Genomic DNA, 16,495 nt, shown 5'->3' with positions numbered 1-16,495 from the left:
GCCAATGGAACTGCTTCTCTTGTATTTATTGATGATGTGACTGCTGACAGAAGCAGCCGGATGAATTGTGAAGTGTTTCGGGAATATTATCGGCTCATATTCAGCCAAATGCTTCACAACTCATTGGATGCTTCACAGTGCAGATGGACAATGACCCAAAGCAGACTGCAAAAGCCACCAAAGAGTTTTTTAAGGGAAAGAAGTGGAATGTTATGCAATGGCCAAGTCAATCACCTGACCTGAATCCGATTGAGCATTTCACTTGCTGAAGACAAAACTGAAGGGAAAATGCCCCAAGAACAAGCAGGAACTGAAGACAGTTGCAGTAGAGGCCTGGCAGAGCATCACCAGGGATGAAACCCAGCGTCTGGTGATGTCTATGCGTTCCACACTTCAGGCTGTAATTGACTGCAAAGGATTTGCAACCAAGTATTAAAAAGTGAAAGTTTGATTTATGATTATTATTCTGTCCCATTACTTTTGGTCCCTTAACAAGTGGGAGGCACATATGCAAACTGTTGTAATTCCTACACCGTTCACCTGATTTGGATGTAAATACCCTCAAATTAAAGCTGACAGTCTGCAGTTAAAAGCAGCCTGACAATGTTTATTAACTGCTCAGTTGCTAAAGCAGAAAGATAAAAAAAGAAACAATGTTTCATTTGTATCTTTCTGTGAATTCATCTACAGATCAAATGAATGAACTTCCATCTACACATGAAGTCAGATAATAGCAACTTATTAAGTAAAGAAAAGTTGTTGTTTTTTTTAATTAAATGTTCCTCTGTTTAACCCCTTTATTAACCCTTAATTTATTCTAATTGACCCTAATTAACTCCTTATTTTCCTTCTCCATTTAATTATTATTTTCCTGCTGATTGTTTTTGTTCATTTCTATTATATAAACTATTAATAATGAAACCTTTTTTTTAATTTGCTTTGCGCGTCAATATTTTTACACCTTTTAACATATATTAATGAGTTTTACAATGAAAAAAAGCACCAAATTGAAAAAAATCAATGTATTTCATTTGAAAATAACTTGTGGATGCTTTGTACCAGAATCAGAATTTTAGTGTCATTTTAAACAGGACAAATTACAGAATCAAATGCAGACTTTTTATGTGCAGTAACACTATTTATTGTTAAACTAGAACTGTTTAAAAGAGAGTACCGTATATACTCGAGTATAAGCTGAGTTTTTCAGCACATTTTTTGTGCTGAAAAACGGCCCCCTCGGCTTATACTCGAGTCAACGTCCAGGTGTGGGTGGGATAATATGCCGTCCCTGTCATCTGGACACACCCCCGGGATCAATCCTCGCCGGTGATTGGCCGCCGGAACTGTAGCTCAGGAGAGGCACACAAGCGCCCAATCACCTGCGAGGAGGTGGAGCTTGGAGAGGAGGAGCTGAGCGGCACCGCGAAGATCGAGCGAGTGAAGAGGAGGAGAGCGGCCGGAGAAGGAAGACATCTGACCGGTAAGTGTGTACCATGGGAGAGGGAGGGAGGGAGCGAGTGAGCCCAGGCTGGAGCAGGGGTCAGCAAGGTAAGTATCATTGGTGTCAGTGGGAGGAATAGTGCCCAATCATTGGTGTCACTAATACCAACGATGGGGCACTATTCCTCCCCCCACTGACACCAACGATGGGGCACTATTCCTCCCCCCACTGACACCAACGATGGAGCACTATTCCTCCCCCCACTGACACCAACGATGGGGCACTATTCCTCCCCCCACTGACACCAACGATGGGGCACTATTCCTCCCCCCACTGACACCAACGATGGGGCACTATTCCTCCCCCCACTGACACCAACGATGGGGCACTATTCCTCCCCCCACTGACACCAACGATGGGGCACTATTCCTCCCCCCACTGACACCAACGATGGGGCACTATTCCTCCCCCCACTGACACCACCGGCTTATACTCGAGTCAATAGTTTTTCCCAGTTTTTTGTGGTAAAATTAGGTACCTCGGCTTATATTCGGGTTGGCTTATACTCGAGTATATACGGTAAGTTTCTTTTAGTTTTGTTACATTTAATCATCTAAGGATTGTGAATTTGTTTTTCTTTTTTCTTTTTTTTTACAATATTCACAAAAGGAGAGCATTGGTTGTCATTAAAAAAACAATATATGTATTATGTTATCATCAAATAAGTAGGTCCATAGCAGAAATGTAAATATTGCTCTGGTCCAAAAGGGGTGAACAGGTGTGAGAGCCGAGGTGGTTAAAGTGGCGTGTCACTTAAAAGTGGAAGCTCCACTTATTTGCCTCCCCCCTTCCATTGCCATATTTGGCACCTTTTGGGGGGAGGGGTTTTGACAGGTACCCGCTTTCGGCTCAGTTCACCGCCGCAAAGTGAGCTGGAAGCTTGGCCCCTTCTCACTCCCGCAGTCTCCTGGGAGCTTTCACAGGTCGCATGCAAAGAAACAAACAGAGGGCGCACAGGCCTAGTGCATTACCTTCTAAAAAACGAATATATTGGATAAAAATGTAATATACTCACAAAGAAAATCAAATCAAAGGCACATTAAATGAATACCAGCATGATCCAATCCCCCTGAAAGGTGTCTGGTGGAGGACTGTAGACCTCTGAATGGCTGACGCGTTTCGAGGCTGCACCTCTTCCTCAGAGCCTATTGATTGGCCCTAGTATCAGTGAAAAACTACTACCAGGGGCGGACTGACAACTCATGGGGCCCCTGGGCAATAGGGGATCATGGGGCCCCTGTGTCCTCGCCCACACTCAAAAAAGCCTATGAAAAAGGTACCAGGGGCATCTCATGGGGCCCCCTACTGACCCCGGACCCTCGGGCAGTGCCCAAGTTTCCAAATGGTCAGTCCGCCCCTGCCTACTACATACAGTTGCCATCCTTCATCGATTTCACTTGTCTGGAAATTTCTGTTGAATTACTTTCATTTCCTTACAGATCTGCGGCTCTCGATCCATATCAGATTTTATCCAACCAATTGCAGGAAATAATAGTTCCTTTCTGAATGCAGGTAAGTCATTTTTTGTTACATTAATTTTACGTGTTCCTTCAGTCACATATATTAATGCCCAACTCCAGACAAAACGTTTTTTTTTTTTTTTTTTTTATAATGTAGCAAAAGGGTTAAAGCTTCTATCAAAAAATAACTGCTGTCTTTGTTCCCTTTGGGGCAGATTTTCCCTCACTTCCTGGTCTGTCTGACACCTGTCACCTGACCAGGAAGTAAGGAGAAACACCCCAGTGGGGACAAAGCAATAAAAACCTGCAGAGGTTCTAACCCTTCACTGTTCTAATAAAAAATGTCTTTATTGCTCGGTGTGTCCCGGATAATTAACATACCAAAAAAAAATCAAATTCTTGATTGTTGTGGATTATTGTCAGAGTTTACAAATGCTTTAACCTCTTGAGGATTTCCCCCCCCCCCCCTCCTTCCTGACCAGGCCTTTTTTTTGCGATACGGCGCTGTGTTACTTTAACTGACAATTGCGCAGTCATGCAACGCAGCACCCAAATGCAATTTACGTCCTTTTTTCCCACAAATAGAGCTTTCTTTTGGTGGTATTTGATCACCTGTGCATTTTTTTTTATTTTCTGCGCTATGAACAAAAAAAAGACTGACAATTTTGAATAAAAAAAATAATATTTTTAACTTTTTGCTATAAAACATGTCCAGTAAAAAAAAAAATGTAAATAAAATGTCATAAATTTAGGCCAAATTGTATTCTGCTCCATGTCTTTGCTAAAAAAAACAAATCCCAATATGTGTAAATTAATTGGTTTACAAATGGCGGTATATATACTGGAGGTTTTTTTTATACTAATAATGGCGGCGATCAGTTACTTATAACGGGACTGCAGCGGGCATTCTGACAAAGGGGGAACTGACTAACTGTCACTGACATCCCCAGTGACACCAGTACAGTACACCTTGCTAATAAAAAGCACTGACACTGTGCTAATGGCACTGGGCAGGAAGGGGTTAACATGAGGGGTCGATCAAAGGGTTAACTGTTTTACTACAGAGACATGCTGAACAGCAGAGAGATGCAAAGCAGCATGTCCTTGCTGGCAGGGGAGAGACCTGTATTGTTTACACACAGGTCTCTCCCCTGTCAGTTTCACACAGCGATTGCTGTGTGCTGGCAGGGAATCTCCGGCCAGAACTCCGTAATTGACATCCTTAGCTGTGACTAGTGGCGTGGGTAGGGCAGCATGTGCATGCCCCCTACCTGAAAAGGCAGGTTGAGGGGCTTCAGGGTACGTGTTTGATACAGAGGAAAGTGGCTTTTCACTTTCCTCATTTGTTTGTAAGGTCCATTTTGGGACCTGGAGCCTGGAGATTTCAAAGCGATTTGGGAGGGATGAAATCTCCAATCCTGGGACCAGGTTTTGGGAATGGCCAGGACACTGATTGCATAGCTGTGTGCAGGCCTTTTCATAGAGGCTTAACCCTGATTCTGGGCTCCACCCTGGCAGACAGGAGTCAGGAGGGCTCCACCCCGGCAGACAGGAGTCAGGAGGGCTCCACTCCGGCAGACAGGTGTCAGGAGGGCTCCACCCCAGCAGACAGGAGTCAGGAGGGCTCCACCCCGGCAGACAGGAGTCAGGAGGGCTCCACCCCGGCAGACAGGAGTCAGGAGGGCTCCACCCCGGCAGACAGGAGTCAGGAGGGCTCCACCCCGGCAGACAGGAGTCAGGAGGGCTCCACCCCGGTAGACAGGAGTCTGGAGGGCTCCACCCCGGCAGACAGGAGTCTGGAGGGCTCCACCCCGGCAGACAGGAGTCTGGAGGGCTCCACCCCGGCAGACAGGAGTCTGGAGGGCTCCACCCCGGCAGACAGGAGTCTGGAGGGCTCCACCCCGGCAGACAGGAGTCTGGAGGGCTCCACCCCGGCAGACAGGAGTCTAAAGGGCTCCACCCCGGCAGACAGGAGTCTGGAGGGCTCCACCCCGGCAGACAGGAGTCTGGAGGGCTCCACCCTGGAAAACAGGAGGTCTCTACCTTGGAGTCAGGAGGGCTTCACCAAGGAGAGGTTGAAGCCAGAGTAGCTGTGCGCTAGTGGCCAGCTGTGTGCAAAACGCCATTTTGGAAAGAGTCTGCAGGAGACAGACATACAACTGTGTACAAGCCAGGAGGCTGAATATTGTTTCATGTGTGTGATGGTGGATACCCCTGCGTGGGAAGCTTTATGGAACTTTTTCTTTAAATAAAAGTGGGCTAAAAAGGCCTTAAAAAAGGAAGCGAGTTGCTGTGTGCGTTTAAAAAGCTCTACCATTTGAAGCGAGTTCCCACAATATATATAATATATATATATAGTATAGGCAAGTGGTACGATGAACGCAACAGAATTATTTTAGCCTCCAGTCAATGTGAATGTTATACGATATGTCCAGAGGAATGAGTATCCATCCAGTTGAGGTCTCCAATGATCAGATATGTTTTTCTTTATTTCCAGGTTTTTATGATTTTGGAATCCGTTCTGCCAGCAGTAAGTAAACTCTTATGTTGAGAATTTTAATGGTTTAAATTGGCATAGCTTAAAATGTTGAACCCATTTACAGCAACAATGCCCTTATATGCGGGGGCAGGGTGAGTGGACCTCAACATTCAGCCCCAACATGTATGCATCACCATTGAAATACATAGGGGGTGGTTTTGGCTTTCCCTTAATTAAATTCTAAATACTGTATATGTTATCTTGTATGTTCCTGTAATTAGCTAGTCTATCAAAGCTCTGATAATATTAATGGTGATAATATAATAACAATATTGGCTGTAAAAATAAATTCAACATGTAAAAGAAGCAAAGTTCGCATTTATTTACAAAGAAAGTAAAATACTAACACAGAAATCTAAAAGAATATTATAGAGGATATAGAAATAAAAGAGCAAAAACGATAAGTTATGCAAGTTCGTCCTCGAAGTTAAGAATGTTGGCTGGGCTCTGCATAGAAAGAAAAGCTGTTCATCGTTGGCCCTCACATTGTGTAGTCCTCTTTCCAATAGGGGCTGTCCTCCCTAATCACAATAAAGTACAAATGTATCTCAGTTTACGAATTTAATGTGGTCTCCGGGATGTTTCGTACTGCGAAAAATTCATAAACCGGAAGTGGTTTCCCATAGGAATGCATTGAAAACCAATTAATCCGTTCCAGAGGTCAGAAAAAAGTCAAATAAAAGTCGCTGTCACTATAGGTCAGTGTCGGTCTTTAAATGTAATTATCGATGTGAACAACCATACAAAGAAATGTGCACGAGCTGACAGGGAGAACTGTATTGTTTACAGGAGAACTGTATTGTTTACATACAGTTCTCCTCCCCGTTGGAGATCCTCGTCAATCACTGGTCGCCGACGAGTAATCACTGTTTGGGACCCGGTGATTGACAGCCGCAGCCACGAATGGCATCGCAGGTAGGGTGCGCGCAAGCGCCTCACGCGCCCCCTACCTGGAAATGCAAAATCACGCATATATACGTGATTTTGTGCACCTGTGCCACCCTGTAGCAGTATATCTGCTATAGGGCGGTCGGGAAGAGGTTAACAAAGCAGTAGAAATCCATTAATGTCTGATATATAAATATGTTGCCTTCAAACGGTGGTAGAGGACACTTTACATGCACCCCCAGAACAGTGACTGTCACCGACAGCTCATGGTCACTTACCAATGATTAGGAGGTAGGATGGGCTCCTGGGGACACTGCGCAGCCACATCACAGCGCCACATGATTTGGAGACCCTCCTACTGGCCTACTGGGCATCAGGACCCATATAAAGCATGTTATTGCTCCATGTATCCCGTACATTTAAAAAAACAAAAAGGGATCAAATTGTACAAGGTTAGCAAAGGAGTAGCTTGAAGCTTATGAGCCCCGATGTAAAAGTTGACCTGGGGCTCCCACGCTATCACCCACCACTTCCACTGAAGCCAAGATACTCCCACCGAGCACCAGTACTACTTACACAAGGATGCCCTGTGACTGTATGGTGGCTCTTTCATTGTCTCTCTTTTCTCTCTCCTGATGCCGGCTGCATATGTACACAAGGTGGGTGCTGCCAGGTGAAAGAGGTGGGCTTGTATGTAAAAGAGGAAACTCTGAGGGCCTGGCCTGGGACTCACCTGGGGTGGCCCTCTGACTTCCAGATTTACATACAAGCCCACCGCTTTCACCTGTCTGTGGCCTGCCTGCCCTCACCTTGTGTGCGCGTGCATGGCTGAGCAGGGTGGGGAGGGGCAGTACTGGGCTGGCCGGGGAGACTGAGCAGAGAGTGTACTGCTTACAATGCCCAGTATAGGCCTGGACATGCCCCTTCCTGGCCAGCTTGGACCTTCTCAGTTTACTGAATTGCCTACACAGGGTGATGAGGAAAGTGCTTTTCCCTGGGCCAAAGTATAAAACCTAACGTGACTGGGAGGCTACACGGGCCTTCTGGAGAATGTGTGAGGTCACCACTCAGACCCCTGTGAGTCCATGATTGTTAAGGTGTATTGTCAGGGCTTACAAACACTTGAACTTCTATGGTGAACACAACACAATGATTTCAGCCTACAGGGAATATGAATATTGTATGAGATATCCAGAAGAATGGACTTTAATGTTTTTTTCTCTCTCTCCAGTGGCTGCGTCTGTACCCTGTGGAAGTGATTTCTGTGCTGCTGATGAGTATTGTAACAATAGTACTGTCTGCATGTGCAATACAACTCTCTATACAGACTCGGGTATGGTATGATATAATACAATGGTCAGCATGGGTCTTGTGACATTTAAAACTAAATATTGCATTTTTCTATAAACATCATACATCAGTGTAAGGGAACACCACAATGACCATCAGTGTAAGGGGATACTACACTGACTACCAATGTAAGGGGCAATAAACTGACCACCAATGTAAGGGGGCAATACACTGAACACCAATGTAAGGGGGGACTACACTGACCACCAATGTAAGGGGGGACTACACTGACCACCAATGTAAGGGGGCAATACACTAACCACCAATGTAAGGGAACACCACAATGACCACCAATATAAGGGGGGCGCTACAATGACCACCAATGTAAGGGGGCACTACACTGCCCATCAATGTAAGAGGGCACTACACTAACCACCATTGTAAAGGGGGCACTACACTGCCCATCAATGTAAGGAGGCACTACAATGACTTTCAATGTAAGGAGGCACTACACTGCCCATTAATGTAAGGGGGCACTACACGGACCATCAATGTAAGGAGCACTACACTGGCCACCAATGTAAAGGGAGCACTACAATGACCATCAATGTAAGGGGTACTACACTGGCCACCAATCTAAGGAGACACTACACTGACCATCAATCTAAGGGGGAGTACAATGACCATCAAAGTAAGAGGGCACCACACTGATCATCAATGTAAGGGAAGTTCAGAGGAACAGAAAGGGTCCTGGTGTACACTTTGGGCATACAACCTTAGTACTGAGTGAGCATATGCATTGCTAATGTGGGGATATCCCTGGAGGTGGTGGAAAATACCTGGATCTTAGTAGCTAATGTTGTCAAGCTTTTGGTGGGGCCCTTATTTAGGTGGTACACTGTCTCTTTAGGTGTGAGGTTGAATGATAGGAGAGAGGTTGCTAAGTAAGGCAGTCTCTGTCTTGGGTGGCTGGCATTTAGGATGTTCAGGTCAGCTCCCCATTTCCTGTCAGATGGCTAATCTAGTCCCAATGGATTAGCAATCGGTAGATTTCCATCAATCAGCCCCCGGATCTTGACACAGGCCGCAGTGTCTAAGCTTAGATCCTGAAGACACAGTAATTTTCTCCCCCAACTCAGTCTCTGAAAGCAGTTCAGGTGCAGGACCATCCCGTCTTCCTGATGTAGGGCAACAGGACAGCAACAGGTCTTCTTAACTCCATTCTAATAAGTCTGGTTCCTCAAATATGGAGCACAGACCCTCACAACAGATCTGTCCCCATCATTCATTCCCCTGGACTGCCCTAGCTCTGAGCATATTTGCCCGAGAAAGCAACACATCTCTCCTTCTCCCGGATGCAGAGACTTACAGTCCACAGCCTGCCTGTCTTCATTAACAAGCATTGTCCAGAACCCCTTTAAGAACTACAATTTCCATCATCCATAACACCTGCATAGTGAGTCTTCTCTGATTCTGCCATTGACTCTCCCTCTCCTGTCCTCTAATAGGATCTGGTTCTACTGTAAGGAGAGGAGGAGAGAAGAGTGAGTGGGAAATTACACTGAACCCACTCTTGGTACACAGAACCCAAAGGAGGGGACACTCAGCCTACAGACATCCACTCAGTTGAAAAGAGCCCCGGTGGCTGAACAGTAGTGGTGGTGGGACCGGGGGGGGGGGCATGGGGGGAGTACAGAGTTGACTGAACTAAGCACAGTCCACCCGATGTTTCCATTAGCCTGGGGGGGGGGGGTTGAGTGGGCAAACCCATAGCCTGCAGCACTAGGCTACAATAGAAAACCCCTACAGTGTATAATGTACATCAAGCTCATGACCATCACCTTCTCATCTCAGAAATGCTGAATGAATTTACTCTTTTTTTCAGGAATCCTTCCAGCTTTTACTTGTACTGGAGGAAGGTTCAACATACAAGTGTCAACATGTTGGTTGGAAGCACATGGTTATAATACGTCCGATATTAGGCTGAACAGCATGAACCCCGAGTGTTGGGCAGTAAGTGAGTTTGTGGATGGAATATCGCAGATGACCATTCATCGTCCATTGATCACCTCTGACTGTAACACTTATACTGAGGTAAGTTCTCCTGACACGGTCTGACTGTTTGTTATACAAGAGGAATAAAAAACAGATACATTAAAGTCTGTATAGACAAAAATGCTGTAATTTAGGATTGGAATGGAATAGAGAAGGCTTAGAACACTTGTCATGTCTTCATTGTTGTCTGTATCCCCAGAAGAGTGTTTTGCCCTCTATGTATGTTTTAAATACATTTTCCAAGAAAAGAAATCACAAATGGAAACTTTTTGTTACATGCCATAGGTTCGGCAGAACACATTAAAGTAGTAATAAAGCCCAAGTGTTCTGCATTCACAGCATTCATGAAAAAATATTCCCCGGTATATTCACAACCCCTCCATTCTTGAAACACATACCTTGTGCCCCTTGTCACTTCCACCAGGTCCTCCGAGTCTGCACTGTTCCTGGAACTTCCTGGTTGTAGAGGAGATAGTGAAGGAAAAAGTGTGATTGCTTTATGCAGCTGACTTGGAGGAGTGAGCAGGGGCGTGTCTTGTTAGGTGCTTTGAGTTTGAATGGAGGCACACAGCCCCAGTTGGGAGGGCACATGTAAGGATGACTCCTTAGCAGCTGGCTATTCAGTTGAGACACCCATAAACAGGAGCTGAACCCCAGGGAGATATGACAGACACAATTAACAATACACTATATTGCCAAACGTATTGGGCCGCCTGCCTTTACACGTACATGACCTTTAATGGCCTCCCAGTCTTACTCCGTAGGGTTCAATATAACAGCTTCAACTCTTCTGGGAAGGCCATCCACAAGGTTTAGGAGGGTGTCTATAGGAAGGTTGGACCATTCTTCTGGAAGCACATTTGTCAGGTCAGGCACTGATGTCAGATAAGAAGCCCTGGCTCGCAGTTTCAACTCTAATTCATCCCAAAGGTGTTCTATGGGGTTGAGGTCAGGACTCTGTGCAGGCCAATCAAGTTCCTCCTCCCCAAACTGGCTCATCCATGTCTTTATGGACCTTGCTTTGTGCACTGGTGCGCAGTCATGTTGGAACAGGAAGGCGCCATCCCCAAACTCTTCCCACAAAGTTGGGAGCATGAAATTGTCCAAAATGTCTTGGTATGCTGATGCCTTAGGAGTTCCCTTCACTGGAAGGGTGGCGTGCTTTACACCACGGCTTTGCATTGCACTTGGTGATGTAAGGCTTGGATGCAGCTGCTCAGCCATGGAAACCCATTCCATGAAGCCCTCTATGCACTGTTGTTGTGCTCATCTGAAGGCCACACCAAGTTTGGAAGTCTTTAGCTATTGACTCTGCAGACAGTTGGCGACTTCTGCGCAGTGTGCCCTTCACCATGCGCTGACCCCGCTATCATGTGACATGGCCTACCACTTGGTGGCTGAGTGGCTGTTGTTCCCAATTGCTTCCACTTTGTTATAATCCCACTAACAGTTGAGCGTGGAATATTTAGTAGCCAGGAAATGTCACGGATGATGTCACGTACCTGATAGGAGACTGAATTGACGCGGTCGGCCTCACTTGGTAGGCAGGAAATCCTCTGATTTGGGTACTGTAGAAATGGACCAGGCAGGTACAGTGGATTGCCAGATGCACAGCAGCGTCAGGTATGTAGCCAGGACACAGGACTGGAGCGGAGTCATAGGATAGCCAAGGTCATAACAGTTGGGCAGTGCGGTACAGAATCAGAAGGAAAAAGCCAAAGTCAGGATCAGAGCCGAAGTCAGGACCCGGGGGGCAGGAGAGTACTCAGTCGAGTCAGGAACAAGCCGGGTCAGCACCAAAGTAATCTCACAGGAAACAAACAGGACACGGGGGAAAGCTGAAGACCAGTCAGAACCGAATCAGTGCCGAGGTGCTCTTTAAATTGCCTGCCTAGCGTTAATCCCCGCCGTGCGTGTACACGTGCCTGTGCACGATCGCGCATTCCCGCACGCCTGCACACAACCGATCCTTCGTCCCCGCGATTTCTTCTGCGCATGTGCGTTCCAGAACGCGCGTCTCCTTACGGAGACTCTCTTACAGATGAACTTTTTGCACAGGTGGCAACCTATCACGGGACCACACTTGGAGTCACTGAGCTCCTGAGAGCGACCCATTCTTACACCAATGTTTATAGAAGCAGTCTGCATGCCTAGGGGCTTGATTGTATACACCTGTGTCCATGGTGGGGATTGGAACCCCTGAATCACATGATTTTGGAGGGATAGCCCAATACTTTTGGCAATGCAGGGTATACAGTATATACTGTGTGTGTGTGTGTGTATATATATATATATATATATATATATATATATATATATAAAAAATTTTTTTAATGCAAGCAGTAGAAGTACCTGAATGTGACTTACTTTTAAGCTCTTACAGTCCCTATCTTCGGAGCTCAGACTGGGAGAAGAAGAAGCAGCACATGGAGACGGTTAGTTCATGTGCTGGCAAGTTGATAGGAGGAGAGAGCAGAGTGACAAAAGAAGAGTTCACCTGTCCTCTGCTTCTCCTTTTGCTGTACAGTCACAGGATGGGGGAAGGGGGTGTCGGGTCCAGGATGACCTAGGCTCAGAGGAAGTGGGTTGAATAATGCTGACCATCAGACTGAGGACATCTATCGGTAAAAAGTACTGCTGGAGAAATCTCTGGAGTGAAGCTGAATATTACAGCTAAAGTTTTTTTTTTATGTTATCTTTCATATTAATTTAGTTATTCTGATTTAAGAAAGCTGGAGACTTCCTTTTTGAGTTGTCAAGGAATATACTGACATTAATTATTAACCATTTGCTAATTGTGACCTTGTCTAATGACTTATGTGCTTCCTCTCTCTACAGGTAAATTCCACCCATATCACATACACAAATCAGCTGTATATATCTGCCCAGACGGATCCGATCCGAACACAAAATGACGCTGTCATGAATGTCTCCTGCTCTTACCCGCTGTATATGGATGTCAGACTTAATGTGACCCTGCACCCAATAATTGGGTAATAATTATTATGTGATGTTGGGATTTCAGAAATCCAAGCTGGCCATCAGTTATTGTATTGGATTCCAATACATACCCTTGGATGAGGTCTCTTAGCAAACCTTCAAGTATCTTCCCTACAGTAGAAATTTAAATGAAAGGTCTGTACCTACTGGCTGAAGACCTGAATCCCTTCTTCTATATAGACACCGCATCGGCCTTGTGCCAGGTCTTCATAAACTAGAGGCAAAACCTTAGATATAACTGAGCTCACCTCTCTGAGGACACATGGGTGTAAGCCATAGACACGTGCAATTCATTATACAGAGATTTGAATGCATTCAAATCTCTGAATCACAATAGCGACGATTTTCACTGAATCCAAAATAAATTATAATGAAACAAATTATCCAAGTTTGAAAATGAATTCAAATTTTAAAATGAATTTGAATCCAAATTGGAAACATATTGCAAGAAATACAGTAAGGTATAAAACTGAAATAAGATGATGATTCCTACTTAGGCTGCTTTATAAAATAGAATAGAATATAGAACACAACAGAATACAAAAGAACAGCAAATAAAAAAATAGAATAGAACAGAATAGAATAAAATAAACAATAGTAAATGACTAGCATAGAAAATAATAGAATAGGTACAGCCTACTTCAAGTCTTTGAAGTGTTTTGATCCATTGGGGTTCCCCCCACTCCCCTCAATGAAGGAATGGCTCACTAGACTCCAAAAAATAGCCCAGATGGAGGACCTGATTTACATTGAGAAGAGGGAAGGGATAGTGGGGAGGAGACTGTCTCTGTCTCTTAAGTTTCAATTAATGGGCCTGGTGGACTCGCTTTCAGACAGATACAGAATTTTTCCATCTGACAATCTCCTCCACTTAGCCACCTGACGGCTTTATCCGGTACCACAACCCCACCCTACCCTGAATCAATCTCAGCTGGAGGAGTGATTCCGGCCTCAAGAACTTAACTCTACCATGAAATCTTCCCGATGTCTATACCCTCCCAAGGAAGGGCCATACAACACTCCCACATGTCATGGGGGGAGTAAGAGACAGTCTCCTCCCCACTATCCCTTCCCTCTTCCTCCTGCCTCCCCTTTCCTCTCCCTCCCCTTTTTTTTCTTTCTTTTCTCTCCTTCCTCTCTTTCAGCATTTGGAGAGTCTTTATACCCCGTGTCTCCTCCCTTCCTTCTGCTTCAGTGCTGCAGCCTCCATGAGACTCTTTGATATTGAGCGCTCCTGAGTGCCCCCCGCCGGGCTGTGTGGTTCCTTCCTTCAAACCCTATGTCTCTGCTGAGTCCTGTAGTGACATCGGGGTCAGAGGAAGGAACCATGGCATGTGCCGGCAGACACAGACATCCCACACTTCCGGAAGAGCTGAATACTGAAGAGTCTGGTGGAGGCTGCAGCACAGGGATGGAGGAAAGGTAGGAGACATGGACCGCCTGAGAGGGGAGTATGAAAACTCTTCCATTGCAGGGATGTCGCTTCTCAATTTTTTTTCACCCTGACAAGGTCACCTAAATGACTTTTATTTTGTCTGTTTCTTATACATATTAATGTGAATCCTTTGTGGTGCATTTGTGATCCTCATTCCGGATATCATCTTTACCTCCTCCACCAGTATACACCGAGCTGGAGAAGAGATCTGATAGGTTTGCTCTTTCTTTTTTTAGAGTGCAAATATGTTCTGCATACTCTCTCCATAATAACATAGATGTATGACTAAATCATATACTGCCTTCTGATATTGAGATACCACCGCCACAGTTCACAGTTCTGTCCATCTGCTGTAGCCGTAACATAGACTAGGGAAGGGTTTGGGTTAGGCCAAACCCAATCTCCTCCCTAACGAAGACAATTGATGGTGTCATGCTGCCCCGATACAATGTAAAATAAAGAGGGTTTTGAGGAATATAGCTTTGAGGGACTGAAGTCCATGTGAAGTCCATCTGCTGCAGGAACTACAATGATCACCAATGAAAGGGGGGCACTACAAACCCTATCTCCTTCCTAACGAAGACAATTGATGGTGTCATGCTGCCCAGATACAATGTAAAATAAAGAGGTCATTGAGGAGTATGGTTTTGAGGGACTGACGTTCATGTGAAGTCCATCTGCTGCAGCCACTGCAATGATCACCAATGTAAGGGGGGCACTAAAAACCCTATCTCCTCCCTAACGAAGACAATTGATGGTGTCATGCTGCCCAGATACAATGTAAACTGAAGAGGTTATTGAGCAGTATGGCTTTGAGGGACTGAAGTCCATGTGAAGTCCATCTGCTGCAGGAACTACAATGATCACCAATGAAAGGGGGGCACTACAAACCCTATCTCCTCCCTAACGAAGACAATTGATGGTGTCATGCTGCCCAGATACAATGTAAAATAAAGAGGTTATTGAGGAATATGGCTTTGAGGGACTGAAGTCCATGTGAAGTCCATCTGCTGCAGCCACTACAATGATCACCAATTTAAGGGGGGCACTACAAACCCTATCTCATCCCCAACGAAGACAATTGATGGTGTCATGCTGCCCCGATACAATGTAAAATAAAGAGGGTTTTGAGGAATATGGCTTTGAGGGACTGAAGTTCATGTGAAGTCCATCTGCTGCAGCCACTGCAATGATCACCAATGTAAGGGGGGCACTACACACCCTATCTCATCCCTAACACAGGCAAATGCATACTTTCTGTCTAATAACATAGATGCATGACACAAGTAGTACCGGGAGAAGGTCATCCAGTGCCGATAGCAAAGATACCAAACTACCCCCCCCCCCCACACACACACACACACAGTTCATGATGTGCAATCTTAGGGGATACTACGCCCAGCAGTCACTCGCTTGTCCAACTCACTGCCACTGTCATTACTCCTGTCCTGAGAAAAAGGAAGGTGCCCCCAATCCCTACAGCAAACCATTGAGCCCAGGGCAGCCGACCCTTCCGCCAACCCCTTGTCCTGGCCCTGCCCACAAGAGTTTTTAGGTAGGTAACCCTTTGTTGTGTGTTTATTTTTCAGGTCCATGCCAAATGCAAATTATTCAGTCTACATGATGGCCTATAAAGATAACCAATTTACGACCCCTCTCTCAAACTCCTACCCCCTGTTCGTGCAAGATACTGTCTACGTTTCAGTGTCCATACCAGATCTGGATGCCAACGCCTTCAGTCTCAAAGTGTTGAGTATGTATGCCTCTCCGACCATAGCAAGCTCCATCAAGTACTATCTTCTTCAAGAAGGGTAAGTACACAGCACACAGGTTAGTAGCTCTGTGTGTTCTTTGTACACTTTGACTTCAGAAATAATTCACTGAATGCCCAGAACAATATACTGTACATTTGTAGGCAGTTGCAATGATCTATTTTGCCACTAGGGGGCTCTGTACCAGAATATTGTTTGATTACTGCAGACAGTGTCATCAGGTGTTAGCGCCCCCCGAGTCCTCTTGCAGTGATGTCATGGGTAAGTCAATGCCCAGGTGTAAGCTAAGTTGGGAAGAGCCCTAGTGCCATTTGGGGTATGGGAACTAAACACCCCACACCAGTACATATGTAACCAGCAAGTGTAGGCCCTGGATAGGGCAGGAGGTCAGGAGGAGTAGTCCCAGGAAGAGCTGGCTGTAGACCTTCTGTCCCTTGTGGAGTTGGGGACTTATAGGCAGATTGAAAAAGACCTCAAGAGTTCCCTGAGTGAGGCTATTACTCTGGAGGGTCCCAGAAGAGGTGTACCTATGGAGGAGGTGACTACAGAGAGTTC

At 45.6% G+C, this 16,495-nt stretch overlaps 1 protein-coding gene across 1 annotated transcript in view; it reads left to right on the top strand.

Moving 5' to 3' along the window:
• LOC149437496 (uncharacterized) overlaps positions 1-15,983 on the top strand; it is a 202,166-nt gene extending 186,183 nt beyond the window's left edge. The window contains exons 51-56 of the mRNA XM_089660890.1: positions 2,941-3,013; positions 5,459-5,491; positions 7,620-7,721; positions 9,564-9,772; positions 12,572-12,726; positions 15,758-15,983. Of these exons, the coding sequence (XP_089517016.1) occupies positions 2,941-3,013; positions 5,459-5,491; positions 7,620-7,721; positions 9,564-9,772; positions 12,572-12,726; positions 15,758-15,983 (798 nt within the window). The remainder of the gene's footprint in view (positions 1-2,940; positions 3,014-5,458; positions 5,492-7,619; positions 7,722-9,563; positions 9,773-12,571; positions 12,727-15,757) is intronic.
• The last annotated feature ends 512 nt before the right edge of the window (positions 15,984-16,495 follow it).

The sequence above is a fragment of the Staurois parvus genome, unplaced genomic scaffold, assembly GCF_062004578.1.
Source record: "Staurois parvus isolate SC_StPar_1 unplaced genomic scaffold, SC_StPar_1.0 ptg001286l, whole genome shotgun sequence".
NCBI classification, from domain to species: domain Eukaryota; kingdom Metazoa; phylum Chordata; class Amphibia; order Anura; family Ranidae; genus Staurois; species Staurois parvus.
Note: the sequence above shows the minus strand (reverse complement) of the source record. Positions and strands in the feature narration are given on the sequence as shown.